The sequence below is a fragment of the Zootoca vivipara genome, chromosome 14, assembly GCF_963506605.1.
Source record: "Zootoca vivipara chromosome 14, rZooViv1.1, whole genome shotgun sequence".
Lineage (NCBI taxonomy): Eukaryota > Metazoa > Chordata > Lepidosauria > Squamata > Lacertidae > Zootoca > Zootoca vivipara.
The window spans coordinates 48,168,008-48,195,163 of NC_083289.1; the positions used below are offsets into that span (position 1 = coordinate 48,168,008).

Here is a 27,156-nt window from a genome sequence, read left to right on the forward strand (position 1 = left end):
CGCGGCTCATGATTGGCCCGCCGTGCGGCGGCGCTCGAACCCCATTGGGTGTCCAGCGTCACGTGAGGTTAGGAGGGCGGGGGAGGGAAAGGTTTTTTTTTTTTTTTTTTTAAGGAAGGCAAGAAGCCGCCGGGCTTTTCTCTTTCCACTCCCTCAGTCGCTCCTCGCTCGCTCCGCCGCGTCGCAGGGAGACGGCGCGGCGCAGGGGACAAAACGCGTTTGTGATGCTGATTGGCCACGTCTGGCAGCTCCTCCCCCACGCTCCCCCCTGACGTAGCAAGATGGCGGCGCCCATGAGCGTGGGTGAATAAGGGGCGGGCGAGCAAAAAAAGGAAGATTTTGAGGGTGGTAAGGAAGAGGGTTTTAAAATTATTGTTATTATAAGCTTTATTGAGTTGGCTTCGGGGACTTCTCATTTGTATTGCCTAGGGAAATTCACTATAATTCCTTTGGGGCCAAGAGAGGGTCTGCTTTGGGGGCTGTCCTTGGGTCCCACGACATAGATTTCCCCCAGGGCAGCCTGCTGCCGAGACCTCCTTTTATCCCCCCCATTTTAACCCCCCCCCCACAATACCCACCAGGCCTCTTCCCATGTTTAGAGAGGCTTGCTCTAGTTTGCTGTGTCCTTAAAATATAAGTTTATAAACGTAGGTCAGCTTTTTATGATGATACCTGTATCCGTAACACATAAGGAAAGGCGGAGCTACTTCTGAAGAATCGCTCATGGTTACTTGGTCCCTTTCTTTGCCCTCATTGCCCCAAATTATTATTTATTAAATTTACCAAATACTGTACCAGAATGTGGTGGGGTGGTTTACAGCGCCTGTCATCAAGATGCTCCCTTGCGGTTGGGCGTCTCTGGCCATCTGTCTTCGTTCATGGTCCAGCATTATTGCAAGTGGAGTCAAGACGGTTGTACACACCACAGGCAGGTAAGAATTAAGGTTGCAGGCTGATCCTGGGTTTGCTGTGGTTGGGGGTTCATGCTTTTTCATAGCTAGGATTGGAATGCAGGAACGCAGCACTGAGACAGAGCATTCTTTCATGTAGCTCAGTGCCATTTATGGTGCCTGGCAGCTGCTAACTATAAAGTATTTCAGTTGGGTCTTTCGTAGTTTTACCTGGAGTTGCTGGGAATTCACAATGAAATGAGATTTTGCATCTAAAGTATGGCATGTGTTCTACCTTGGAGCTATAGCCTTTCTTAAATTAGGAACAGGTAAATTTTTGGGGGCCAAGGGCTGCATGGTCTCCTTGGTCAAATCCCTCAGACCTGTATGCCAGAAGTAGGGGTGACCAGAAGAGGTTGCATGCAAACAAACTGCTGACCCATGCAGATGTCTACTTTATGTGCCATGCCTATTTTAATTCTTTTTTCTTGTCACTGCTACTGAAGATAGGTGAGGGAGAAAATTTTGCTGGGGGGCTGCAACCGAACCTCAGATTGGGATTTAGCTACCCCAGCCTTTAAAAAAATTCTCCACACCCTGAAAAAAGTGTATGTTATAGTTTTCAGGTGTCATTTTCTCACAGTAACAAACAGAATGCCTCTAGGTTGCCCACAAGTTGGTCATAAAATAAGTTATAAAGATAACAGGCTTCCCTCACTGTTGCTGTTTTAACTGCTACCATTCACCATGTTGCCTTAGAACCTTCAGATTTCATTCTGGCACCACACATTCTACGCATATCCATTGATAGACGTATCTGTTGTGATAAAGCTGGGTGTGCAGTGGGTTGAGTGTGTGATCTGATCTGGTTTTAAGCCTCTCACGGAACCTTAAGAGTTGATAAACTCTTAGGACCTGGATGGTTGTCTGATCTCCCTTTACACTGATGGCAATTATCCTGCTGTATTGATCATTGGGACAGAGCCATGCGACTTATAAGTTTGGTTTCTCTGTTTTGAGAGGGCTTAAAACTAACAAAAGATGTCTTTAGAACTCAGCTTGTGCTTTCTACAAACAAGGAACAACTGCTTACTACCTGCATGGTTTGAGATGCAGAAGTTCTTTTTTTCTTTTGCAGCTAGATGGCATCTAACATCTACAGGCAGTGCATTCTGGGAGATGTAATTCACTGAGAAAATGGGCTGGACAAAGCCTTTAAAATAATGTTGGTTGGCAGCTGATAGGCAGAAAGTCAATGGATAGAGTGGCAGCTCCTCTAGGGTACTTGTCTCCACTCACTTACATTCTAGACACTGAGCTACACCATGTACTGAATGTAAAATACATTGACCATTTGTTACAGTTGTTGTTTAGTCGTTTAGTCGTGTCCGACTCTTTGTGACCCCATGGACCAGAGCACGTCAGGCACTCATGTCTTCCACTGCCTCCCGTAGTTTGGTCAGACTCATGTTGGTAGCTTCGAGAACACTGTCCAACCATCTCGTCCTCTGTCGTCCCCTTCTTCTTGTGCCCTCCATCTTTCCCAACATCAGGGTCTTTTCCAGGGAGTCTTCTCTTCTCATAAGGTGGCCAAAGTATTGGAGCCTCAGCTTCACAATCTGTCCTTCCAGGGAGCGCTCAGGGCTGATTTCCTTAAGAATGGATAGGTTTGATCTTCTTGCAGTCCATGGGACTCTCAAGAGTCTCTTCCAGCACCATAATTACAGTATCTTATCCCAAAGGATGTTTTCTAAGAGATACATTTAAAATTGGTGGTTCTTGAGCTTCCTGCACTCCCCTTTTTCATCTTTGGTACTTCACTGCCTCTGCAAAGCATATACTGGCACACATAAATGCATATTGAAAATTAGATTGCTAGCAGTTAAGCAATGGATGAAGAGAATAAAAACCTAACTGTGTAAAGATCATCATAGATAGCTGAAAACCATGGGGGAAGGGAGGGACAAGCGTTCCAGAAGGCTGACTGTTGAGTATCTTTGAACAGAAAGATTCATATTGATTCAGTAATTGCAGGAGTGGGGAAAGAAACCAGTACAATGTAAAGAAAGAACATAAGAAGAATGTGCTGGATCAGGCCAACAGCCCATATAGTCCAGCATCCTGTTCTCACAGTGGCCAACCAGATGCCTATGGAAAACCCTCAAGCATCATCTGATCCAAAGAGCACTCTTTCCTCCTATGTTCTCAAGCAGCTGGTATTTAGAAACATTCCTACCTCCGGGCCTTATTGATTTCAATGGACCTAGACATATCTACATTTGCCTGGGTTGTGAACATCAGATTTGTTGTTTAGTCGTTTAGTCGTGTCCGACTCTTCGTGACCCTATGGACCATAGCACGCCAGGCACTCCTGTCTTGCACTGCCTCCCGCAGTTTGGTCAAACTCATGTTCGTAGCTTCGAGAACACTGTCCAACCATCTTGTCCTCTGTCGTCCCCTTCTCCTTGTGCCCTCCATCTTTCCCAACATCAGGGTCTTTTCCAAGGATTCTTCTCTTCTCATGAGGTGGCCAAAGTATTGGAGCCTCAGCTTCACAATCTGTCCTTCCAGGGAGCGCTCAGGGCTGATTTCCTTAAGAATGGATAGGTTTGATCTTCTTGCAGTCCATGGGACTCTCAAGAGTCTCCTCCAGCACCATAATTCAAAAGCATCAATTCTTCGGCGATGAACATCAGATATGTGCATATTTTATTTATTTCTTAAACAGAGATATGTATTTTTCTTGCAGAAAGGAAAAGGTTCTACCAGAATGTCAGCATCTCCCAAGGTGAAGGTGAGCACCTCTGTGTACTGTAGTTTGTCTGTCGTGCAGATGTTTGGAACAGGCTCATCTGGACTTCTTCTCCATCCTAGCTCAAGGTTATGTTATGGTGAAAGGCAGAGACTTTGCCAAGGTGAGCTTTGTAGTGGAACAGGTGGAGCCACGCCTTCCACGCTGGCTCCTGTGTGTTGCAAAAGATTCTAATGCACCTAGAAGAGGGATATTGCAACACATCCAGGAAAAGTATTACTCAGGCTTTGGCAAATCTTTGGTGGAAGAGAGTCCTGTTTGTGAGGCAGCTGTAGAAAACTTATTTTGATACCTTCATATTTGACACCAATGTCAGGATGCTTTTGCTGCAGTTGAAAGCACACGTTTACACTGGTATTTCTCTGATCATTCATATAATTTTGCTGTCACTCTTTGACTTTGTTTTATTGAAACATTTTGTTTTTCTTATGTTTGTTTTGGACCACCTTGATATTTTTTGCTGAAATTGAAGGGGGGGATTAAATCAATAAATGAAGTGTTTAGTTATTGTTAAGAAAGCTGTTTGTTGGTTTTCAGTGATAGGGTATGAGTAGGACAGTGTTTTTCAAACTTGCGTCCCCAACTGTTGTTGGACTAAAACTCCCATCATCCCTAGCTAGCATGACCAGTGGTCTGGGATGATGGGAGTTGTAGTCTAACAACAGCTGGGGATCCAAGTTTGAGAAACACTGGAGTGGGAACTTCCATCATGGCACCATTCAAGAATTTAATATTGGATGCAGAATTTGTCATTGTGAGACTCTCAACTTTTCAAATAAATGAAACCCATCACAAGCCGCTGGTCCTTAAAACTGCAAAGAGTGACTGGAGATAGTGTCCAGCAGAATCTCCAAAGCTGCAGGCTTAGTGGGTTTTTCTTAACCTTTATTCTTCAGGTGGCTTTGAAATCAACTTGGACCACCGAAAACTGAAAACCCCCCAGGCCAAGCTCTTCGTGGTGCCAAGCGAGACTCTGGCTCTGGCTGTGGCGACTGAATGGGACTCTCAGCAGGACACCATCAAGCTCTACGCAATGCACCTGGTGCGTGAAGGAGTGGGTGGGGCATGTGAACAAACAAATGGAGGGTTGAGATTGCAGCCAATCTGTTCTCCTTGAGTTAGGCAGAGCAAGGATGTGCACTTGGTAGCTAATGTAGGCTAATGTTCGACTGGACTGTATAAATCAGATTGCAGGTGGGAGATACTCTACTCAACTATGTATGCATGTTGTGCTTTGTGTTTCTTAAGACCCTACAAGTAAAACAAAGTGGCATGTCAGGATAGCTGGCCCATCCAGCTCCATATTGTGCTCTTTTTCTGCGCTTCACCTTTTGCAACCTGGTGCCCTCCAGATATTTTAAGCTACAGTGGTACTTCAGTTTAAGAACAGCCCTGTTTAAGAACTATTCGGTTTATGAACTCCCCAAAACCGGAAGTAGTGTCCTGGTTTGCGAACTTTACCTTGGTCTAAGAAGAAAATCCAAATGGTGGAAGGGCACTGGTAGCGGGAGGCCTCATTAGGGAAAGCGCACCTTGGTTTAAGAATGGTTTCGGTTTAAGAACGGACTACCAGAACAGATTAAGTTCGTAAACTGAGGTACCACTGTATAGCTTTCATCAGCCTCTACCAAAATTGTTGTGCTGGCTGGAGCTAATGGGAATTGTGGTCCAAAACAGAAAGACACCAGGTTGGAGAAGGCGGCTGTTGCAAGGACTTTTGTACAGGGAGTATGACGATATTGATACAAGCTGTTTTACAACTTCAGAGCTTGTGGGGAGACTTAAACTGGGAATTGGCCGGCTCATTGCTTCAGCTGTGTTACTCTGCTAGTCTAGCTCTCTATTTCTGTAGCTTCTTTCTTGCCTTTCAGACAACCTTGTGCAACACAGCTTTGGACAACCCGGCGCAGCGAAGCAAAGATCAGCTCATCAAGGCAGCTGTGAAATTCTTGGAGACAGACACAGTTTGGTAGAAATGCATTCTGGGAAGGGGCTCCCTTAGAAGCTGGATCTTAAAAAATTATCTGATCAGGGGATGAGAAAACCAGTGTTTCTGCAGTCACTGTGTAGTGGGTATGAATGAAAAATCCACTGCCACATTGAAGTAGAAACAGAAGTACCTCTCCTAGTGCAGATAAGTCCTCATTTATTGAATTCTACCTCAATCTCCTTATCACAAGATTGGCTGACCATTTTAGGCCGAGGGGCCTCATCACCCCATTGCATCCCAGATGTGATCACCCCAGCAGTGGCATGTTCACATGCGCAAGTGTGCAAGCACACCAGAAGGGATCCGCTCTCCTCAGTTATCTCCCATTTGGACTACTGCAATGCACTCTACGTGGGGCTACCTTCGAAGGTGACCCGGAAACTGCAACTAATCCAAAATGTGGGAGCTCGACTGGTGACTGGGAGTGGTCGCTGAGACCATATAACACCGGTCCTGAGAGATCTGCATTGGCTCCCAGTACATTTCCAAGCACAATTCAAAGTGTTGGTGCTGACCTTTAAAGCCCTAAACAGCCTTGGTCCTGTATGCCTGACGGAGCATCTCCACCCCCATCGCTCAGCTGAGGTCCAGCTCCGAGGGCCTTCTGGCGGTTCCCTCATTGCAAGAAGTGAGGTTAAAGGGGAGCAGGCAGAGGGCCTTTTTGGTAGTGGCGCCCACCCTGTGGAACGCCCTCCCATCAGATATCAAAGAAATAAACAATTATATGACATTTAGAAGACATCTGAAGGCAGCCCTGTTTAGGGAAGTTTTTAATGACTGATGTTTTAATGCATTTTTAACCTTCTGTTGGAAGCCGTCCAGAGTGGCTGGGGAAACCCAGCCAGATGGGCAGGGTAGAAATAATAAATGATTATTTTTACTCAGCTGAGCCATGTAGAGCAGCAGAGAAGCAGAACGGTTTCTTTTCTCCCCATCATGAGGTGGAAAATTGTACTCTCTGTCCTTCAAATGATCAGTCTGTAGAGCAGATAGTGACTTATCTTATCCATCACAAAGCTGGGCTGGCCAGGAAGGTTGCTGTTCATCAGCCGAGCCCCACGATGTTGCTACCCACCATCACCTTGGCTTGGCTGGCAGGGGGGGAGGGGAATTATTGGAGAACTTGAGAGACACCCCCCACACTTGCTTTTACTCGTGAAGGACCACGAGTAACAGTACCATGCCACAGCTGGGACAGCATAGTCAACTTGAAAATTTTAGAGGGCATTTGTGTGCGTGATAAAATTGGGATTCACAGCTTTTTTTGTCAGGAATTGGAAAAGCAGGATTGAATCTTGGGAGGTGCTAGGCCAGGCGTCCCCAAACTGCGGCCCTCCAGATGTTTTGGCCTACAACTCCCATGATCCCTAGCTAAGAGGACCAGTGGTCGGGGATGATGGGAATTGTAGTCCAAAACATCTGGAGGGCCGCAGTTTGGGGATACCTGTGCTAGGCACAGGTGCAAGCTTAGCTGCGTGGAACCTAATTCTGTTGTGCTTGATGGTACTTTCTTTTGCTTTGCTTCCATGGCATTCCAGCTACCGGGTAGAAGAGCCGCCTGCCTTGGTGGAACTGCAAAAGAATGAGTGGGATCCCATAATCGAGTGGGCAGAGAAAAGGTAAGTGCTAGCAAGAAGTCAGTGCCAGGGAAGTGCTGCTGATGTACAGACACGCCCTTGTCCCCAGAGGATACTTTTGGCTCAGGGCATGAAAGTTTAACTGTGTTGGTTGCTGAGCCATTTAGATTTCTTAGGCCCATTTCTGAGCCTTCCTAGGGAAGACAGATGGAGAGGAGACTCTTGGCTGCCAACTGCCCCCTCCAAAGGTATGTTGAAGGACTATCACTTTCTAAACTTCTGTTAGCTAGATACGTATTGTTTTTGTGTGTGTCCTAGATTAAAACTGGAGGTACATTTGCTCTTAAAATGGCAAGAGGCTTAATTTTTAGAGCGTTCGTTTCTACCCATCCCCAAGTTTCCTGTATGAGCACCTAATCTTGAGCGCTCACAAAAAATCTACATGCACACAGAGACTTTCCATAGGCTGCATGTGGTTTTTGGAAGGATGTTTTTGAGGTTCGCTGATGTGACAGGATTCCTTTTTATATCTATCCCAGCTTTTTACAGAAATACAGAGCCCCATCCAAATAAATTTAAAAAATCAGCATTGCAACAAAATTGACCAGAAACCCAGAGACTAAAAAACAGCCAGAGATACTTTCTCAATGAAGACATTCTGGGTTTGCTTAAGAGTGTGGCGTTATCTAAGCTCTGCTCTGCTTGCAGGTACAATGTTGTGATTGGCTCATCAACAAGCATCATGGGTCCCAGCATCCCGCAAAGCACGAAGGACACCTTTGTCAGCCACCTGGCATCGTATAACAGCTGGGCCCTTCAAGGTAAAAGGATGGCTGTGTCCTGGGAATGTGTCTGCTGTCAGTCATACGTCATACCCTGCACCTGCCCATTTTCTGCTTTAGCTAGAAATGTATTTTGAGGTTCAGAATTCTTTGGTTGCTATCCCACCATAGGAGATCAAGCAGGGGAGGCACACTGGGGGACCTTTCTGCATTTTTAAGAGAGAGACTTAATTTTTTTTAAAAGAAGAGCCCTGCAGGATCTGGTTCAGCATCCTGCTTCCCACAGTGGCCAATTAGTGGCCTCTGAGAAGCCCACAAGCAGGATGTAGAGCAGGCATAGGCAAACTCGGCCCGCCAGATGTTTTAGGACTTCAATTCCCATCATCCCTGACCACTGGTCCTGCTAGCTAGGGATCATGGGAGTTGTAAGCCAAAAACATCTGGAGGGCCAAGTTTGCCTATACCTGATGTAGAGACAACAACCCCCTCCTGTCTATCCCCAGCAATGAGTATTCAGGGATAGACTGCCTCTGAATATGGAAGTTGCATTTAGATGGCTGTGGACAGGCCTCGTCTTCCTTCTCCTTGTCCAATCTGATGTGAGTACAACAGTTTTAAAAAGCGGGATACAAATCTAAACAAAGTAATCTGTTATTTTGAAGCTGTTTAAGCAGCAGTGGTGCTTAAACGCAGTGGGGTGCAGGTGGTGCTGTGGGTTAAACCACAGAGCCTAGGGCTTGCTGATCAGAAGGTTGGCGGTTCGAATCCCTGTGACGGGATGAGCTCCCATTGCTCGGTCCCAGCTCCCGCCAACCTAGCAGTTTGAAACCACATCAAAGTGCAAGTAGATAAATAGGTGCCGCTCCAAGTGGGAAGGTAAGCAGCGTTTCCGTGTGCTGCTCTGGTTCGCCAGAAGCGGCTTAGTCATGCTGGCCACATGACCTGGAAACTGTACGCCAGCTCCCTCAGCCAATAACGCGAGATGAGCGCCGCAACCCCAGAGTCGGTCACGACTGGACCTAATGGTCAGGGGTCCCTTTTAAAGCAGCAGTGGCCCTCAGCATGTTTTGTGGAGGCAAATTCCATAGCTTAAATTATGTGTCCCGTGAATAAACTTTCTCTTGCCTGGTCCTGAATCTACAGCCCTCGATTTTATTACGAGGGAAGCAGGGGGGAGAAATCTTTCTTCAGGTAGTACAGCATGTTAACGAATTGTCTGCTGTGCCCCTTTGAGCCACCTTTGTTTTCCTGCATGGTCTCCAATAAAATGCTACAGCCTAATAGGTCCTATTTTCTTACGCAGGAATAATCAGGGCAGGGCATTAGGTGTCTCCTCACCTTTTCTTGACTGCTCTTCTTGTCTCCCAAGATTGATTTGCACAAGAAAATGACAGGTTTCCTTCCCTCTTTCTTTCTGGTTTGGGGTGTTTCCCCCTCCTGCTAGGCATAGAATACATGATCACCCAGCTGAAGTCTCTGGTTCTCTCGATGAGCCTGCTCGACAAACACCTCACGGTTGAGCAAGCTGTCCTACTATCTCGTCTAGAGGAAGAATTCCAGGTAAACTTCGTTGTGACAGAGATCTGGGGCTTTGGGGCCAAGTTAATTTAGGGACCGTCTGCTCCCATTATGAGCTTGCCTGCCAGCTAAGACCTGCCTGTGGCTCTGAAAAAAGGTTTATGGCACTGCTGGATTCATTTCTAGATCCCACCTTTTAACAGAAACAGCTAAGGTGACTTTTCCAAAAATAAATACCTAATTTAATAAAGGCCCTCCCTCCAATAAAATCAGTGTTGCAACACAACTGAGCACAGCAATAGATCCCAGAGGCTAAAAACAGCAGCAGTGACATAATAAATCAAGGTATTTGGGGTTTGCTCAAGAGCATGGCAAATCTTTTTTTCAAACAACAACAAGGTTTTATTAAAGCTTTTTCATAATACAGTAAAATAAAAGAAACTAATCTAAATAAAATCACAGGTAGGTAGCTGTGTTGGTCTGACGTAGTCGAAACAAATAAAAAAATTCCTTTCAGCAGCACCTTAGAGACCAACTAAGTTTATCATAGGTATGACGTGTGCATGCACACTTCTTCAGATACACTTCTGCTTCAGTGTATCTAAAGAAGTGTGCATGCACATGAAAGCTCATACCTATGACAAACCTAGTTGGTCTCCAAGGTGCTGCTGGAAGGAATTTTTTTTATTTAAATAAAATCAGAGAGAGAGAGAGAGAAAAGGGGAAAAAAAGAGAGAAAAGTGTGGCAAATCTAAGCTCTGCTTTGCTTCCAGCTATGGTGTTGTGAACTATTTGCAAGGAGGGTCTGATCATTCTTCTCATCTTCCTTCAGATCCAGCACTGGGGGAACATTGAGTGGGCCCACGACTATGACATGTACGAACTTCGGGCCCGCACGGCCGCTGCTGCCCTTTTTGTTCAGCTTTGCTTAGAGAATTCCACAGTCAAGCACAAGCTGCTGCAGGACTGAGACTCTGGAGCGGACAAGGAACGGGCACCGGTGGCACTGGGCAGAACTGTAGAACATCCAGGACCGACTGAGTGGCAGGTGGAGAAGGTGGGGTGATGGAATCGCACTACTCGTCCAAGGCTGACCTGGTGATAGCGGTGATGCTGATGGGCCTTGGAGCCTTAGACTGACTGGGGGTTGCAATTCTCCCTGAACGAGGGGGCAGGAATGCCTGGCATCCGTTTCCTTCTGTTCATCCTGAACCTAGCCCTTGGCACATCCAAGCAGACTTCCCTTCCTCGTACTACACCCCCTGTCCTCCTGGCTGAGAGTCCTGGCCTTCTGACCCTTGGATGCCCCCAAGTTTTGAATTGCCAGGAGGAAATCCGTTCATTCCTGGAAGTGACAGGCACCGTCCAGCTGCGGCTATTTTGTACCATTGTGGCCCCTATTCCCCTTGATTCCCTGGCTTACCAGCAGCAGCCCAGTTTGAGTTTTTCGGGGCCTCCATGGGGAGGCAAGCCACTCGAGGCACAGCTGCTGCAGGTGCTCATTTTGGCTGGGCTGATGCTGACCACCACCCAACTTAATTGGAATCTGGACCAGTCCGTGGTGGGCAGTGTGGCACAGCCTCACCTCTTACCCAAGGTGGTGGCTCACTAAGGGCTCCTGGCAAATCAAGAGAGAGCAGGCAATCCCTTTGCTTCTTCAAACGAGAATTTGTGGGCATCAGTGCTCCACCGTTTGGAATTAAGTGGGGCGTTGGCAGCCTCCATTGCACAAGGGGCGAAGATGCAAAACTGCTGCTGGATACTTTGGATAGCATGGAAGGGCGTAGGCACCTATTTGACCTCTCGGCAGGTGAATCATGGCTGCTTTTATAGCAAAGGTGGTATGATGCTAATCTGGTGCATTTGCACTGGCCTGCCCTCCTCGCTGCTGCCTCCCCCTCCTCCCAGTAAGCTTTAGCAGCAAGTTGTCTCCTGGGAGGTACCTCCACACCACCCTGCCATCTGCTACTGGGGTACTCTGGAGCCCTGCAGTTGGAGGGGGCCAGAACCTAGGCCAGATCCAGTTATGTCTCCCTATATCCGCTTAACCATTCCATGTCCTCCCATAGTTTCTTAGCAGGCGTCTGTGTCTCCAAGGAAGCCATAGCCTGCCATGGCGGTTGTTTTTACCCCTTTGTGTACCCAGCAGAGAAAAATGCATTCTTCTCCCCTCCCTTACACTTTGATTAAATATTCCTGTTTGGTGCCTCTACATGCAATATGGATTTTTTTTGTGTGTGTGTGTTTGTTTAAAATGAGTTTGTTTCAGTGCCAGAGCTCTCTGGCCCAAACATTTGCTTTGAAGCTGCTCCAGGTTCAGCTAAAGCGAAAAGATTTTGGGTTGCAGAGCTGGATCCCTGGAGAGCTAATCTGGGTAAAGACCATTCTAGGCAAAACTGGTCTGAACCTGATTTTTAGGCTTAGGTTGACCTATAAGAGAATGTACTGGGGCAACAGGGCTATGTGGAGGGGGCCAGCCAAGGCAGTCTAGCATCACTGCTGTGGTCAAGACCCTGTAGGCTCTGGCCGTTCTCAGACCTGGGGGTTAACAGCTTTGTCCACTGGTTGATGGATGCACCTGCCTTTAGGAAAACAGGAATGGGAGTTTTACAGAAAAATGGCAAAGTCCAAGCACATGGCTACGAGGATGATACAATTTTAAAGGAGCAGGTCCAAGATCCCCCCTAAAAAACTGGGGCTGTGATTCTGTCCAGCTGTTCTGCAGTCTGCTACTTCATTGGGGAGGGAATTCTGAGCTTTTCAGGAAATACAACGGTACCCCTTGTTGGCTGTCAACCACATGCAAAGTTAGAAGCACTCCACACCCCTACAAATTGGCCTGGGTTAAAAATAGCTGCAGCCACCCTTTATTTCCTTGGTTGGTGTGGAAAGGAAAATTGTGATTCTTTGCCTTTTACAATCATGGCACAGGTGCAAGGCTGGGAAATTTAAATAGGAACAAACCTTAACTAACAAGAGTACTAAACCATCTCTGGCAATTCCTTGGACTTGGTTTTAAGATGTGAGCTGTTTTGTGGGGGCCATGTGTGGTACCTTATCCTAGATCCCTCATTCTCCCGAGGGATCCTCCATCTTGAAACAAACTTCCTTGCACACAGAAAGCTAGCATGTCAAGGAGAAGTCTCGGCCAGTAGCCTGACATATCCGTTTTCTCTGTTCACGGAGGGGAACTTTGGCCACCTGAAGCAGCCTCCTTCACATTGTTTCCTGGTCTTACTACCTATTTTGTCTGCTGATTATCTGCCTTCTGAAAGTGGAGAATGTCCTTTGTAGGAGCCTAGATTTGGAGAACCTGGTCCCACTTTCATTCAACAGCTGAGCGTGTTATGGAGTGAGATTCTGCTCAGGGATGGGCTTGAAGCCCCAGTACAGGAAGGCTCTCCCTTTGTATACATTATGCAAGAATACATTGAACATGCTTCCTAAACCATAGCATGCATGCTAATCCTGGTTTTCCCCTGAGATGCCCAGCTGCCAAAGGAGTGTCAATGTGTTCGCCAGTAAGGCTCAGTGGGCTAGCGCAGGCCCCCACATAAGCCCAAGAACCATATCTGGAAATGTTCTGCCCTGGGGAGAGGCTCCTCTGCGCAGTGCAGATGTTCTGCCCTCCCTGCGTAGACCCTCTCCCCTCATTGGGCCTTTCACCACTGGCCAGTTCCATTTATGCTGTGAAATGAGGGTCCAATCAATGTCAGAGCTAACCAAGTTTTAGACAGCACACCAATGCTAATTGGGTCCTCTAATCAGGGTTTTAATTTGTTCATTAGCCTACAATTTTTGTAGGTTCAACCTATGTAATTGAAATTAATGCAAAAGATGGAACTGACCCACTTCCTGTATAATTCCTTTATAACTAAAAGGCACCAACTTAAGTCAACTCCTTTTGCTTTTCAATGTCTTACTGTCTGCTTTAGTCTACTTGTTTTGATCGTCAAACGTTGGAGGGGCAGAGGATTCCTTCCGGTAGGGCGTCTCTTTTTAGAGGCAATATTTTTAGGGTGTCTTTTCCGGGTGGATTCACTTCCCAAGCAGATAGACACAGATCCCCAAATGGGGGGCAGGGGCAGCTCAGTGTCAAAAGCCAGCTACGTCTCCAAAATGTCCATGTTGTCCAGCTCGCTGCGGAGATGGTCAACGTATTGGTTAATTTCCATCACACGACTTCGGTTTCTTTGAATTTCAGTCTTGTGAACCTGCAGGGATTGAAACAGTGGTCTGGTTCACACTTAGTGCCAAGCTGTGGTTTGTTTAACAGACCACGAGTTAGCCATAGATTGCCCCACAGACGGCCAAACAAATCATGGCTTGTTTCTGCAAAGTGTCCGTCCCCCCCCCCAGCTGTGCTTGCCTCATGCCTTGGTAGCTTGCTGAGTGCCTGTGGGGGGTGGTAAAACAAACCATGGTTAAGGAAGGGTGTTGGGTTTGCACGTAACGCCAAGCCATGGTTAAAATGAACCTAGGTTCATAAGCCAACGAAAACCAGGGTTTTCATAACATGGTTTGTCGGCAGTAAACTAACTATAGTTTAGCTGCTGGGCAAGGTTTAATAAGCCATGGCCTAGCATTCTACTCTTTGTGAACCAGATTGTGTGCAGGACCTCGAAGGGGATTTCACTGCTTGTGCATTCAAGGCAAATGCTTGAAACCTGAAGAGCCAAGTCAAGATGTGAATTCCCTCTCTACCTTAGTTCCTCCCGGTGGGTAGCCAATCAGTGGTATAGCTACGTACTTTTAGGCCCGAAATTTAATGGACGTACAGTGCTGCCCACCCACTCCCTTGCTTTAGATGGCCAAGTGTATTATTTCTGCTGTTGCCATTTCTCTTCCTACTCCCTCCCTTCACGCTTTACAACTGCTGCTACATTCCTGCTATGTGGTGTAGTTATTTTTAAGTTTCCAACCCGGATTTAAGAACACAGTTGCTTTGCATTTAAAACTTAAATCATAGCCTCACCATGCCTAAAGGAATAAAATGGGGTTTACTTCCACTGCCCTAATATGAAAGACAACTATTTGGGAATAAAAGCACCATTTCGGTGCAGAATGTAAAGTATTTTTAAATAATAAAATGAGAATCTGAAACCATGCACATGCCCGGTGACCAGTTGGCCACTGAATTGCAACATTTTCTGTAGTAAGATTGAAAGGATCCCCAAGGCAATCCCTGGTAAGGCCCAATCTGTCCATGCCAGGCCTGTTTGCCACTGCCCCCATCACCTGCCAGTCTTTGAGTGATCCTTTTTTTGGGAGGGTGGCCTGAGTTGCAGGACCCTAGACATAGGCCCTGAGGTCCAGTCCTAGCTGCACCACTGCAGCCAATCCCAACCGCCAGTGGCATAGCATGGGTTACCAGTGCCTAGGGCCACACAGAGGGCTGGGAGGGAAGGAAATGGACTGAGTATGCATGCACATTCAATTGGCTTAACAACGTCCCCATCATCCAGAAGATTGCAACCTCAGGGATAAGAAAAAAAGAGTTGTTGTCTGGAGAGGTCACTTCCTGGTTTGTATAGAGAAGCCATTTTCAACAGAGCTCAGTGACGGAAGCAGGCAGCACTGGGTGTTGAAATTTTGTGCCCCTAACAATTTTGCACCCGGGGCAACTGCCCCGACCCCCCTCCCCACTATGCCACTGCCACCAGCTACCTTGTTAAGAATAAGATGGAAGTGCTTATGTCCTTAATGCTGGTTATTTCCTTCTGTGAGAAGCCCTCCGGCAGAGGGACAATGGGACTCTTCACTTACCTTCTCAACCAGTGTGGAAACCCAGTTATTGGCTTTGGTGATAATTTCATCTTCTCGGTTGTCAATCTTCAGGAGGTGAATGTCGTGAGAGGCGTTGACGGCGTTGACAATGGTGTCCTTGTCCACGAAAAGCTAGGAAGGAAACCAGGTGAGAGGAGGGCCTTTTTTTTTTTTTTTTGGCTGTAGACAAACCACCGTCCCATGAAGGGTCATCTCTTACTAATGAGTCATGCCAAGAGTGTTTTGCCTGTTCTGGCCTTAATGGCGAAAGGGGAGGAAGAGGATCTCACCATACGGACGTCATCCGGTATCTCCTCATCAAACTCGCTCTTCACTATTTTCTCCAGTGTGTTGACGGATATCTCCAGGAGCTTCTCGTGGTGCTGGTTCTCTAGATCCCGGCACTGAGCCATCGTAGGAGAAAAGGTTAAGAAGCAAAGAACAGGGATGTCTCTCAGCAACCCTTTCCTACTGCCCAGAGTTTGAACAAAAGGAGGCAGGGAAGGCTGGCCAAGAGGATGGAAACTAAGGCCGTGCACACATTGCCAGCTTAAAAAAACAGTTCTCTCAATTTGGATCTAAGCTGGTTTGGGGGAAGAATAAATCAAAGCACAGTGGCTGGATCTACACTCACTTTTTAAACGTCATTAGAACGATATTAAACACGTTCTAAAACGGCAAGATATTTGGTTTCTCCACTGCTTCCTTTTCCACAAGGTCTACCCAGTTTCTGGAAGGGGAGAGCTCTGCAGCACTCAATGGCATTTTAATATTGCATTATTAACGTTTAAGAAGAACATCAAGTGGCTATATGGTTATCAGAGCCATTTTAAAACTCATTTTTACCGTTGAAAACCATGAGTGTAGATCCGCTCAGTATTTCGTAAGATGCGACAGGGTAGGTCCACGAGAGACATGGATTATGACTGACGTCGTGAGTGCACTGATTCCCAAACCAGTGGTGGGAGCACACTGGATGTGGAGGACATGGGAATGTGGACCCAGCCCGTGTTTGTGTTCATTGTGACAAGGACTCAGCCCTTCATGGCCCAAAAAACTCCCCAGGGATGCTGCTTGGAGACCCCAGCCCCAGTTTCCAAGCTTCTTGTACTTCTGGTTGGCAGGAGTGGTCCCATGGCAACAGAACTTCCTTTATAGGGTGGACGTGTAGAGGCTCACCGCCCGCTTTGCTTCTCTGGGTTGTCCTCCAGGAAAGCTAAAATGCTAGCCCAGGATTTTAGGTGGAAATGCCACTATTACATGGAGTATTATACCGCAGCAGCTCTTCAGACAGGTCTTGGCACAAAGAGTGAATGGAGAGGAAAGCCCTGCGGTTCTTAGGGGCCTGAGAAATGCTTCCAAAACTGAAATCAATCCTGGCCCTACCGCACAGTAATGAGAAGCAATTGAATGCCGTACAGTGTGGACAAGCCAGCTCTGTTGAACCGAAGCAAAGCGCTCGCCACAACTTGCAGCTCTGTGCAAGCAACAGCAAAAGGATATATTCCTTGTTCGTTTTCTATAAAGTTCGACACCAGGTCAGCGATGTTCCTTTCGAAATCCTTTATCACTTCCTTAGCAAGAAAAGAAAAGGGGTGGGAAATTAGATGGCGAAACTGAGTTTGACTCAAAACAGTTTGACTCCCACATGTTTTGGAAATCGGGCCTGAAACACACAGGAGAATCTACCTTCCTGTCATTTTTGCGGACTATTTTATTTATTTATTTATATTATTTTAGTTAACCAAATATACATAGATAATAATGCTTTAATGTAAGAAAACTTCACAGCGGTTTACAAAAATAGAAAACGAAACATTAAGATTCTCAGTAAAAACCAGGTTGCAGCAGGCATTTTAAAACATTCAAAAGATAGTTAAAATCAGCTGTAGCTAAAAAGACATAAAACACTGTGAGCTGAGAGGGTTAATAGCTCAGCATATCGTCCTTGTGTCACGGGGCTTGTTCTCATATAAACAGGAAGTAGTACCTGTTGCTGTTGTAACTTTCTGTTATATGAAACAGTATGTTATTATTCTGTCTGTTTTCTCGCAGTCCACAGCTGAGATGGAGTTGAACTCTCCCGGCTGAGAGCTGCCTTAAACAATAAATCTTTGTTTAATGAGCTAAGAAGTCAACGTGATTTATTTCACAGGCGGAAAAGTCGGATAACGCTAACTGCTGCTACAAGCTGTTATCTGCATTTGGGAGGAAAAGTTTCTGGACTTTTGAACAGAGGCTCGAGCGAAAGCGGGCCGGACATTGTCTGCTACGCAGCTAGAATTGTTTCGTAGGCAGATAGATTTCTCTGCTATCTATTGCCTCACAAAGCTGTGTTATTGATAATTGCCAATTAGACAATTGGCCAATCTAATAAACACATGTAACTTCCACATGTCCAGACAGGCTCACTTAAACAAAAATGTTTAAAGCAGGCTCCAAAAAGAATATGGTGAAGGCACCTGCCTGATGTCAACCAGCAGGAAGTTCCAACACTGCCACCAGCCCAAAACATCGATTTCTTACAAGTGTGGAGCAGGTATTATGTGACACCTTTAGCAGCGCCAGTTCCGCAGATCCAAGTGGTTGAGCAGGTACATATGGGGGAAAGTGATCCTGCCAGTAAACTGCTCCCACGCTATTAAGGGCTTTTTGCACTAACAGCAACACCTTGAACTTGGGCTGGCATCAAATGGGCAAAACCAGGGCAGGTCTCACTCCTGCCAGCAACCACGCTAACTGCAGCTTCTGATCCAGCACAGGGAGGCCCCACACAGAGTGCGGTGCAGTAATCCAGCCTTGGAGTCCCCAACACCCGAACGTCCAACTCTGCCAGTTCATACCTCCAGCTGATCGACCAGCAGCATCTCCTCAGTCATGAGCACGTCCGAGAGCTTTGTGATTTCAAAGTTGTATTCAGCCAGTTTCATCTCTATAACTTGGTTGTCGCTGAGGTTCTGAATCATATCTATCACCTGTGTGCTCAGCAAGAGACAGAAGGTTAGCAGCTGTTGCCCCGTGGCAGAAATAATTCATTTTATTCATTATTGGTGTCTGTAGGGGGGGGGGTACTCTGGAGCACACAATGGGAATGTGAAGCAGTGACTAAGTTCCCACAGGGATTTTCAAACTGTATTCTGTGAAAGCCTGATGTTCCTTCCGAAGCTTATAAAAAGTTCCTTAATGTGGCCATGGTCTTGGGAAGGGTCTCTGCATGAGCCACGAGGCCTCTGCAGGCTCCCACTTAGCGTACATTTCACTTATGTTTGCGGGGGTCCGGAACATGGCCCTTAGGGTATAGTGTGCTTTGACAGACTTAAATGTAGCTAAAAGTTCTAGTTACAGGTAGGTAGCCGTGTTGGTCTGCCGTAGTCGAAACAAAATAAAAAAAATTCCTTCCAGTAGCACCTTAGAGACCAACTAAGTTTGTCATTGGTATGAGCTTTCGTGTGCATGCACACTTCTTCAGATTAGGTGCAAGTCAACTGAAAACAAAATACATCAATTTAAAGCAGGCATCCCCAAACTGCGGCCCTCCAGATGTTTTGGCCTACAACTCCCATGATCCCTAGCTAACAGGACCAGTGGTTGGGGAAGATGGGAATTGTAGTCCAAAACATCTGGAGGGCCGAAGTTTGGGGATGCCTGATTTAAAGTTTGTTGCCTTGGTTTAAGTCAGCACCTGATGGTACTTTCAGGATGTGATCCTTTGCACAGTCACGGGGAACGGTTACTAATGACATTCTATCCTGCCTCCCCCATCCTGTCCCCCAGCAGTTCAGGATGGTATACATGACCCCCCATTAAATTCTCATAACAATCCTGTGAGGTAGGTCAAGCATAGCGAGAAGGATTAAGAAGTAACATGTCATCTCGAGGATGTAGCTTCCTCATCAGACTCGGGGGCTGACTCCCCAGTCGCTTTGCCTGCCTGAGAGGTTTAAGCCCTTGCTACAGTATTGACCTGTAAAAAAAGCAGAATAAATGGCTGCGGTAGAGCGATCCCGGTTTTCATCAAAGATGGCTCGGTTTTGTAATCACTTAAGGTGGCAAACCTATGGTCCTCCGGAGGCTGTGGGACTCACTGGTGCTGATGGGAGTTGCGAGTCCAACTACGTTTCCCCCATCCCTCACCCAAGGTCCCTCATGTACCCCATGATTCTTCTCTTCAAAGTCGTGCAGGTATTTGGAACACAGCTGATGGTTCTCTTCCAGGGCTTCGTTGAGGCACTCGTAGAAGAGGGCGACCTCAGCCTCTCGCTTCTCGTATTGCTTCAGGCCATACTCAAACAGGTTCTCGCAAATGGCCACAAATTTAGTCTTGTATGTGAAGTCGGAGTCAAGGAGAGAACTGAGTTGTGTTTGAAAAGGAAAGTAAAAGGCTTGTGTCTGCTTCCGCTGCCTTGTTTGGGCTGTTGCCTCCTGTTGTTGGAGATCACTATGACTCACAGTAGCCCTCATAACAAGCAAGAAACCCCACTCCAGAGAGCACCCCATTCTCAAGGTTTATCACCAGTTCTGTCCCAAAGCAGAAAGGATGTTTCTCAAAAAAATTTAAAACTTGTTACTGGAGTGGGAGACCAAAGATGAGATGGCAAAGGTGACAATGACAAAACGGGGCATAGATATTGGTTACAACATAGAATTGTCTGCATGAGAAAAATTATGGGCCGAAACCACGAATTCCACTGCCTGTTATCTTATTAAGGAAAACCTACAAAAGATGAAGACGGCCAGCACATTAGTGAAAATGTATTTAAAAGGGTCTAATTTATGCTGGAAATGCCACGAGGTGGAGGGAACCCCGATTCATATGTGGAAGTCGTGTAAATACACTAGAGAGTATTGGGAAATGTTCCACACAGAATTTAAAAAAGATTCTAAAACTCACATTTCCCAAAAGACCAGAGGCCTTTCTATTAGGGATAATAGGTGATGCCATTCCAAAAAAGGCACTCAATATTTTTCTGTATACAACCGCTTCAGATAGAATAGTATATGCAAAAGAAGAAGAGATACTCACGAAGGAAATTTGGCAGAACAAATTGATAGAATACATAGAATTAGTAACCATGATCACGAAACTAAGGAATAAGGATTAGTTAAAGATAAGAGAAGAGTGGAGGTGTTTGGGAGATTATCTTAGAGGGTTCGATATACAATTTAACCTACAAGTAGGGGTTAACATATGAGCAGCAGATAACATCAAAAAGGGAAGACTTGAAATGATAATGGGTGAAATATCAGGATATGCAGCAGATCAAGATTCCCCTAGCGTGCCACAGAGAGATGGACTGGGAAGTCTTAGGAAAAGAGATGGGTGATGGATACTGTACGATGTGTATATAAAACCTGTTAAAATTTCAAAAATAAAAGCGGTGTGTGTGTGTGTGTGTGTGTGTGTGTGTGTGTGTGTGTGTGTGTGTTTTAAAGGATATATCTCCAGTAGCTCTGGCACTCCAGGGAGGTAGAGCAGTTTGGGTGCTTCGGGATCGTCTGCAAACATGCTGTCAAAGAGGAAGCTTCCATTCAGATACTCCACGTAAGCGAGCTGGAGAGAGAAGCAAGGAGGCAGAAGGGAAATAATAGGAGTGAGCTGGCAGTCAATCGCACCAAGCAAGCCAGAGTTAACTCTTTATTAGTACAGGCGTGTCAGGCCTAATGAGCGCAGCAACTCAGATCTTGCCCCCATGAAGCGGTTGCCAAGACTAAAGGTCCCCATCTCCTCACAACCATCTAGGTTCCCTTCTCTCCAGGGATTTCCCTCAGCAATTGGAGACTGCACATGCATGAAGGCAACATCTCCTCCACCCTTTTCATGCCTCTTCTGGTTCTGGGAGGGGAGCTTGTCACAGCAGAAGAGGGAGACACCCGTGACTCTTCACCAGCCTGGCTCATCCCTGCCTCTTGGTCTCTCTCCTCTCCTGCTTCAGCTTCAGCTTCTGCTTCTGGACTGCTCTCTGTCACAGACTCTCCCTGCTCACTAAGCCCTATTACCTCTTCAGCTTCCGACACCTCCTACTCCCTGTCTTCTCCCCTTGACCACTCAACCTTGTCCCACCACCACTCCCTGGGCTCTGAGCCTTCTACCCTTTGGGATCCCCCAACTGGTTCCTCCCACCATTCCTCTGCATCCAACCAGTCAATGACAGGGAATCAGAAGGAGATAGTTGCCCAAAGGAAATGGGGAGAATCTTATGCCTTAAATTCAGGCTGATGTGAACCGTACAACCAGTCTCTTCCATCTCCCCTCTAGAAGCTTCCTCTTCTAAACTCCTGCCCAGGTGGGAGTCAAGACATCCAGACATCTGTAAATCTCCGCACGATTCCCTCTTGCCAAATGAAGTCTTGCCAACAAGGTAGAAACTGGCAATATTAACAGCAAGGAGCTGAACCCTATTGAGAACGGCTCCCAAACTACAGAACCTTTCCCTCACTTTGGTTAGCTCTCAGGAGATAACCTCTTTCAAGCCTTTCTTTCTTCCTTTCATTGAATTTATATACTGTCCTATACCCGGAGGTCTCAGGGTGGTTCACAGAAAAGATCACAATGTATAAAATCAAAATAAAAACAATAACCCCATAACATGCCCCCCTCCAAAAAAGAGCCGCATTTTAAAAGGGTATAGGATGTCGATCAGGTCAACGAAAGGCCAGGTTAAAAAGGAACATTTTTGCCTGGCGCCTAAAGGTGTATAATGAAGGTGCCCGGCGAACTTCCCTGGGGAGAGCATTCCACAGATGGGGAGCCACTGCAGAGTAGGCCAGTTCTCGTGTACAAACTGTTTTGTATGAACTGTTTTGTTTAGCTTTCTGCTCTGTGTCTGCTGAAGCCACAACTGTTTTCTTACTGGTTCTTTTTTCATATATCAGTGTTCAGAGAACAACACCTATTCAGGAAGCTGAAAGAGAATCCAGTATCTGTTGGGTTCTCTCAACATCCCTGTGATCTACATTCCTGCATTGCAGGGGGTTGGGCCAGACGACCCTTGGGAATCCCTTCCAGCTCTCCAATTCTATGGTTCTACAGATGGCCCAAAGGGACATACCTTGTGATATTCCACCTGTTTCTGTTGGGCATCCAGAACCTGCTGCTTGGCCGAGGCCAGAGTTTCCCCATGTCTCATCTCCTCGATGGAATACTGGTATTTTATCAGGGCCATCTCTCGCTGGGAAAAGAAAACGGGGACAGGAGGCTTAGAATCAATGGCGTAGCTAGCCACTCGGGTGCCCAGGGCAGCGCACACACCCTGCACCTGGGGGTGGAGTGAGCCGCCCACGGGGGTGGGGGGAGCCAGTGCAGGGCGCACTGCGCAAAGCCCCACCGCTGCCTCCACCTCAGCTGTAGGGCGGCTGAGGGAGAGGCGATGGGCAAACGCAAGCCACACACTGCTGTTTTAGGTAGCGCGGAGCCTGCAGGCGCCCAAGCCACCATGTCACTCCCAGGAGGGACGCGTGGCTTGGGCACGCTGCAGGCCCCGCGATAAGTGCCAGCCTCCACGGTGTGGTGCCCAGTGCCAGCACCATTTCGTTGCGCTTGTTGTGAGCCCAAAAAAGTTCCGTGAGCCCATTTTTTTAAAAAAAAAAACTTTTGCCATTTTGTCACCCCACTCAGGGATGACACCCAGGGCGGCCCGCATCCGCCGCACCCCTCTTCCTACGCCTAGAATAAGGGCAGTCAAAGCCCAAGGCAGGCACCTGTGGGGAGAGGAGTGGGGAGGCAGCCTCACCAGCTTTCTGGCACATGGGGTAGATAGGAAAGCTAAAATGGCAAGAGATATAGGGCTGAACTTTTCCATCCTTACCGTGTTGTCATCTACCAGTCTAAAATCCAGGTACACAAGGTCAGGGAGATAAGCGGCGATGAATGTGGTATACACTTCGTTTTCGCACACTGGGTTCCCGGTGAGATTCAACGTGCGGAGGTTTTTGAACTTCCTGAGATAGATCACCTGTGGCAAGGCGACAGAGAGATACAGAGAGCCATGAGGACAAAATATTTATGGAAATACTTGAGATTCTCACAGGAGGAAAGGGGGTGGTCTTTGTCAGAAAATGTCAAACTTGGAGTCATTAAACTAGGCACCCCCAAGCTCGGCCCGCCAGATTTTTTGGGACTACAACTCCCATCACCCCTAGCTAACAGGACCAGTGGTTAGGGATGATGGGAATTGTAGTCCCAAAACATCTGGCCGAGTTTGGGGGTGGCTGCATTAAACATTTGCAGACTCTTTTTTTTACCAAATGAGAATGAGATCCTGCTGAGGTGTCTCTTGTAGTTGGTGGCCCCCTGGTTCAAAATACAAACACACCCCGCCGCCCCGGCTACACACATGCTTCACAGGGGTTGGGGAGGAAGATCATCATCACAGGTGTTCACTGGGGGTTACGGTCAACTCCTTCAACCCCTTGGAGAGACAGTGTGGTGTCGTGGTTAGAGAGTTGGACCCAGCAGGCCAGGGTTCAAATCCCCCCTCAGCCATGAAACTCACTGGGTGACTCCCTTGGGCCAGGCACTGCCTCTCAGCCTAACCTACCTCGCAGGGATGTTGTGGGGGATAAAACAAGGAGGGGGGAAGAACCATCTGTGCCACTTTGAGCTCCTTGGTGGGAAAAAAGTGGGATATAAATGGAACCCACCCACCCATCAATAAAATCCTCATTCCCAACTGTAACCAAGTGATTAGTATGTGTAATAACAGCTGCCCACAATGCTGTCTCTCTGCTCTTGACTGTCTTTCCCTCTCCCTATCTACTGCTACAATTTCTATTTTAGATCACCTCTCACCATATGAGCCTACCTGGACCCTGCAGTCATCATCTGAGGCCGTTCTCTGTCCATGAGAAGTCCTTAGTGCTGCAACACAAGAGCGGGCCTTTTCTGTGGTGGCTCCCCGCTTGTGGAATGCTCCCTCCAGGGAGATTTGCCTGGCACCTGTCTTTAGGTGCCAGGGAAAAATCATTCCTCTTCTCCTATGGCCTTTTAAGCTGTGAGTAGGGGCTATTGTTTTTGTTTGTTATTGTAGTTTGTGTTTTTAGACTCTTAAATGCCATATGATCTTCAGATGAAGGGTGGCATAGAAATTTAATAAATAATAATAACAATAATAAGTTATGAGGTGGGTAGGAGAGAAGATTTGTCTGTGTTTTACGTTGCTTATGTAACCCTGTTAAGGCACCATGCATTGTGTGATATGAAGAAAAACAGTGGGGTACTTTTAAAGAAGAAAAAGGAAGGAGACTTGGTTCACCTTCACAAATTTTAGCCTCTCAAAGCCCATTCTCACCCCCTCCAATCCCTGTTTACTGGCAGACAGTTGCCTACAAATCCTTTTCGCCCCTTCTCCTTTGTTGCATTCTTTAATTACTTCTTCCTCTTTAGTGCAGTGTTATGATTAGAACAGGGTACCTAAGAAGCAATAGGGAGGTGGGCACCTCCCTACTGACACCAGATGTTATTTGGGCCTAGTGAAGCTACTGGAATTTAATTTGTTAGGCTAGTAGTTTTCAACCTGAGTTCTGAAGATGATTATGGAGGGCTCCTAAATGTCAAGGCAAGAGCTTTGAAGACAGACTGAACACCCCCATGGCTGATTTTGCTCTCCTTGTAAATATGCAGCTACAAAGAAGCATTGGGTGTGCCCTAGGGGCATGATTTCAGTCCACACAGGAGAGTTATATTCATTTAAAATACTGATACCCAGCCTTTTCTCAGTCTGCAACAAGGGGATAAAATGTTAGCCTACTGACAGCAATGTTGAATACTGTAAAACACTATATATAAACGTGGCTATTGCAAGAAGTGCTGAAGCACAGAATTCAGAATTCATGCCAGCCAAGCCCTTTCTCTGGATACTCTATTCCATAACCACCCTGTTTTCTATCCATCTTTATCACCATTCTGTGGCCAATGAGCACGATCAGTCTTTACTGAGCTGTTTTGCACACATCCACCCCCTTCAGGGTTTATCTTTCTAACCACCCTTTTTTGTCCTGCTGCAGAGGGGTTCCTTCCATGCTTGGGTGTAGATGGTGCTGTTTTGGCAACATAAATACTTGCACTGGGTGAATGAGTTCGCTCTGATTGCACACTGAGCACCGATGTATTCTAGTGATTATAAAAGGAGATTTAGATGTAGAAAAAAATCCTGTTCCAACAGTGACTCACTAGATGGCCATAGGCATGTCACTCTCTAAGCTTCAGATCCTCGGCCATGAAATGGAAGTGACTATCTCTGCCAGAGAGGTGTTGGAGGACAGAGAAAAGTAGCACCTTCAGCCTCCGTATGTCTACTTAGAAGTAAGCACCACTGAGTTCAGAAGAGAGTAGCTACCAAGCAAGAGTACACAGCATTGCCACTAGAGACTTTATACGGCTTTATTAATTAAACTCTTACATTTTCCAGAGTTTGTATGTTATTATTTCCTATAGAGAAGACTTGAAGTTCTTGGAGCGTGTCCAGATTCTCGATCTTAGAAATCCTGTTGTTGTACAGACTAAGATCTTGCAATTTAACGAGCGCATCTAAGCCTTCAATGACTTCAATATTGTTGAAGGACAAATCTGGGGGAGCAGAAAAAGAACGTGGGAGGCAAGAGCTCTGAGAAGAAAACCATTCAAATCCTCTTAGGGAACTCTTTCCTGTTCACAGAATCAGTTGTTTTCTCTCTGTTGGAATCAATAGGTAGGAGGTGACTTAGCTCTCCCTGGAACTTCTTGTCCCCTTTTAAGTATCATATGTGCCTCTTCTCCAAGGGGTCCTGTCCTACATTTTGAGAACCACTGTTCTAACTAGAATGTTTCGAATGCATATAGGTTTCAGAAAAAAACATTATTTTCTATCCTGGTTCTGTTTCCCCCCCCCCAAACAGGAAATCATATATCTAGCAAATATGAGAAAGAGGGAAGACTCCGAAGAGAATGTTGTTCGGCCTTCTTCTAACAAAAGGCAAATTGATGAGATCATTCTGCCTTTTCAAGGGGCTGGAGTGGAAACAAAGTGGAGGTCAGTTTGGCTGGGAACAAAAACAGTCTCTCATCAGGCGCAACCCTAGAAAGAAGACAGCCACAAAGTGCTACCCTGGGAATCTCAAATGCCATCTTCATTCTAGTTGCCATTTGAGGGCCGATATGGAATTATTATCTTCAGAGTTTACAGGTTCTATTCAACTAGGGCTTTACTCAGTGTGGACCTATTGGAATTAACTGACCTAATTTAGTTATGTTCATTAATTTCAGGGCTGCTTCACACTTGATACAATTCCAACACGGAAATCACTTCCAAAATACACCAGGGTGCAACCACCAGCTGGAATGAAGTGAAGTTTGCTCTTAATTCCTGCACAGGAATTTCACAGCATTTGTTGTGGCCCTGAATGCAACCACCTTACCCAGCCAGACCAGATGAACCAGAGTATCCAGTGCCTCGATCTTCTCAATGATGTTGTTGTCCAACTGCAATTTTGTCAGGTTCTTGAACTGCCAGAGGTTGTCAATCTTCAGGATATCTGAAGCCACAGGAAGAGAGAAGTAGAATCATGCAGGTGTTCTGGGAGGCAGTTGCCACCATATGTAGAGATGGGGAAGAAATTTATTCGGCTTTCCTTTTAAAGCTAACCTACCTAATTCACACTTCCCAAACCAATATGTGAACCAAAATCTGTTTATCCTATGAATCTTGCACTTCTCCCAGTTTTGCAATGCAGGTCTCAAACCAAAAAATGCATACCAAAAAAGTGTAAATTAGGAAAGAATACCCACAAAAAATGCATTACATTAGGGAAAACTGTGTACCAAGAGGAGGAATGCACACAACAACAG

The 27,156-nt window shown here is 46.4% G+C and overlaps 2 protein-coding genes across 4 annotated transcripts in view; one reads left to right on the forward strand and one right to left on the reverse strand.

The window, feature by feature from the left end:
* The first annotated feature begins 8 nt into the window (after nt 1-8).
* On the forward strand, nt 9-11,778 carry ATPAF2 (ATP synthase mitochondrial F1 complex assembly factor 2). The gene is made up of 9 exons (XM_060282800.1): nt 9-48; nt 313-348; nt 3,640-3,684; nt 4,599-4,744; nt 5,574-5,671; nt 7,231-7,311; nt 7,978-8,090; nt 9,496-9,611; nt 10,402-11,778. Exons 1-9 carry the CDS (start codon nt 9-11, stop codon nt 10,537-10,539), a joined length of 813 nt encoding a protein of 270 aa, XP_060138783.1. The 3' UTR covers nt 10,540-11,778.
* The window catches only part of DRC3 (dynein regulatory complex subunit 3), an 18,562-nt gene continuing 3,172 nt past the window's right edge, over nt 11,767-27,156 (reverse strand). For all 3 annotated transcript variants that reach the window (XM_060282426.1, XM_060282428.1, XM_060282427.1), the window contains 11 exons: nt 26,727-26,843; nt 25,733-25,899; nt 23,141-23,287; nt 22,385-22,504; nt 20,771-20,886; nt 19,488-19,659; nt 18,179-18,310; nt 16,839-16,909; nt 15,626-15,749; nt 15,336-15,467; nt 11,767-13,783 (listed from right to left, as the gene is read on the reverse strand). In XM_060282426.1, coding sequence (XP_060138409.1) covers nt 13,676-13,783; nt 15,336-15,467; nt 15,626-15,749; nt 16,839-16,909; nt 18,179-18,310; nt 19,488-19,659; nt 20,771-20,886; nt 22,385-22,504; nt 23,141-23,287; nt 25,733-25,899; nt 26,727-26,843 — 1,406 coding nt within the window. In that variant the 3' untranslated portion in view covers nt 11,767-13,675. The remainder of the gene's footprint in view (nt 13,784-15,335; nt 15,468-15,625; nt 15,750-16,838; nt 16,910-18,178; nt 18,311-19,487; nt 19,660-20,770; nt 20,887-22,384; nt 22,505-23,140; nt 23,288-25,732; nt 25,900-26,726; nt 26,844-27,156) is intronic.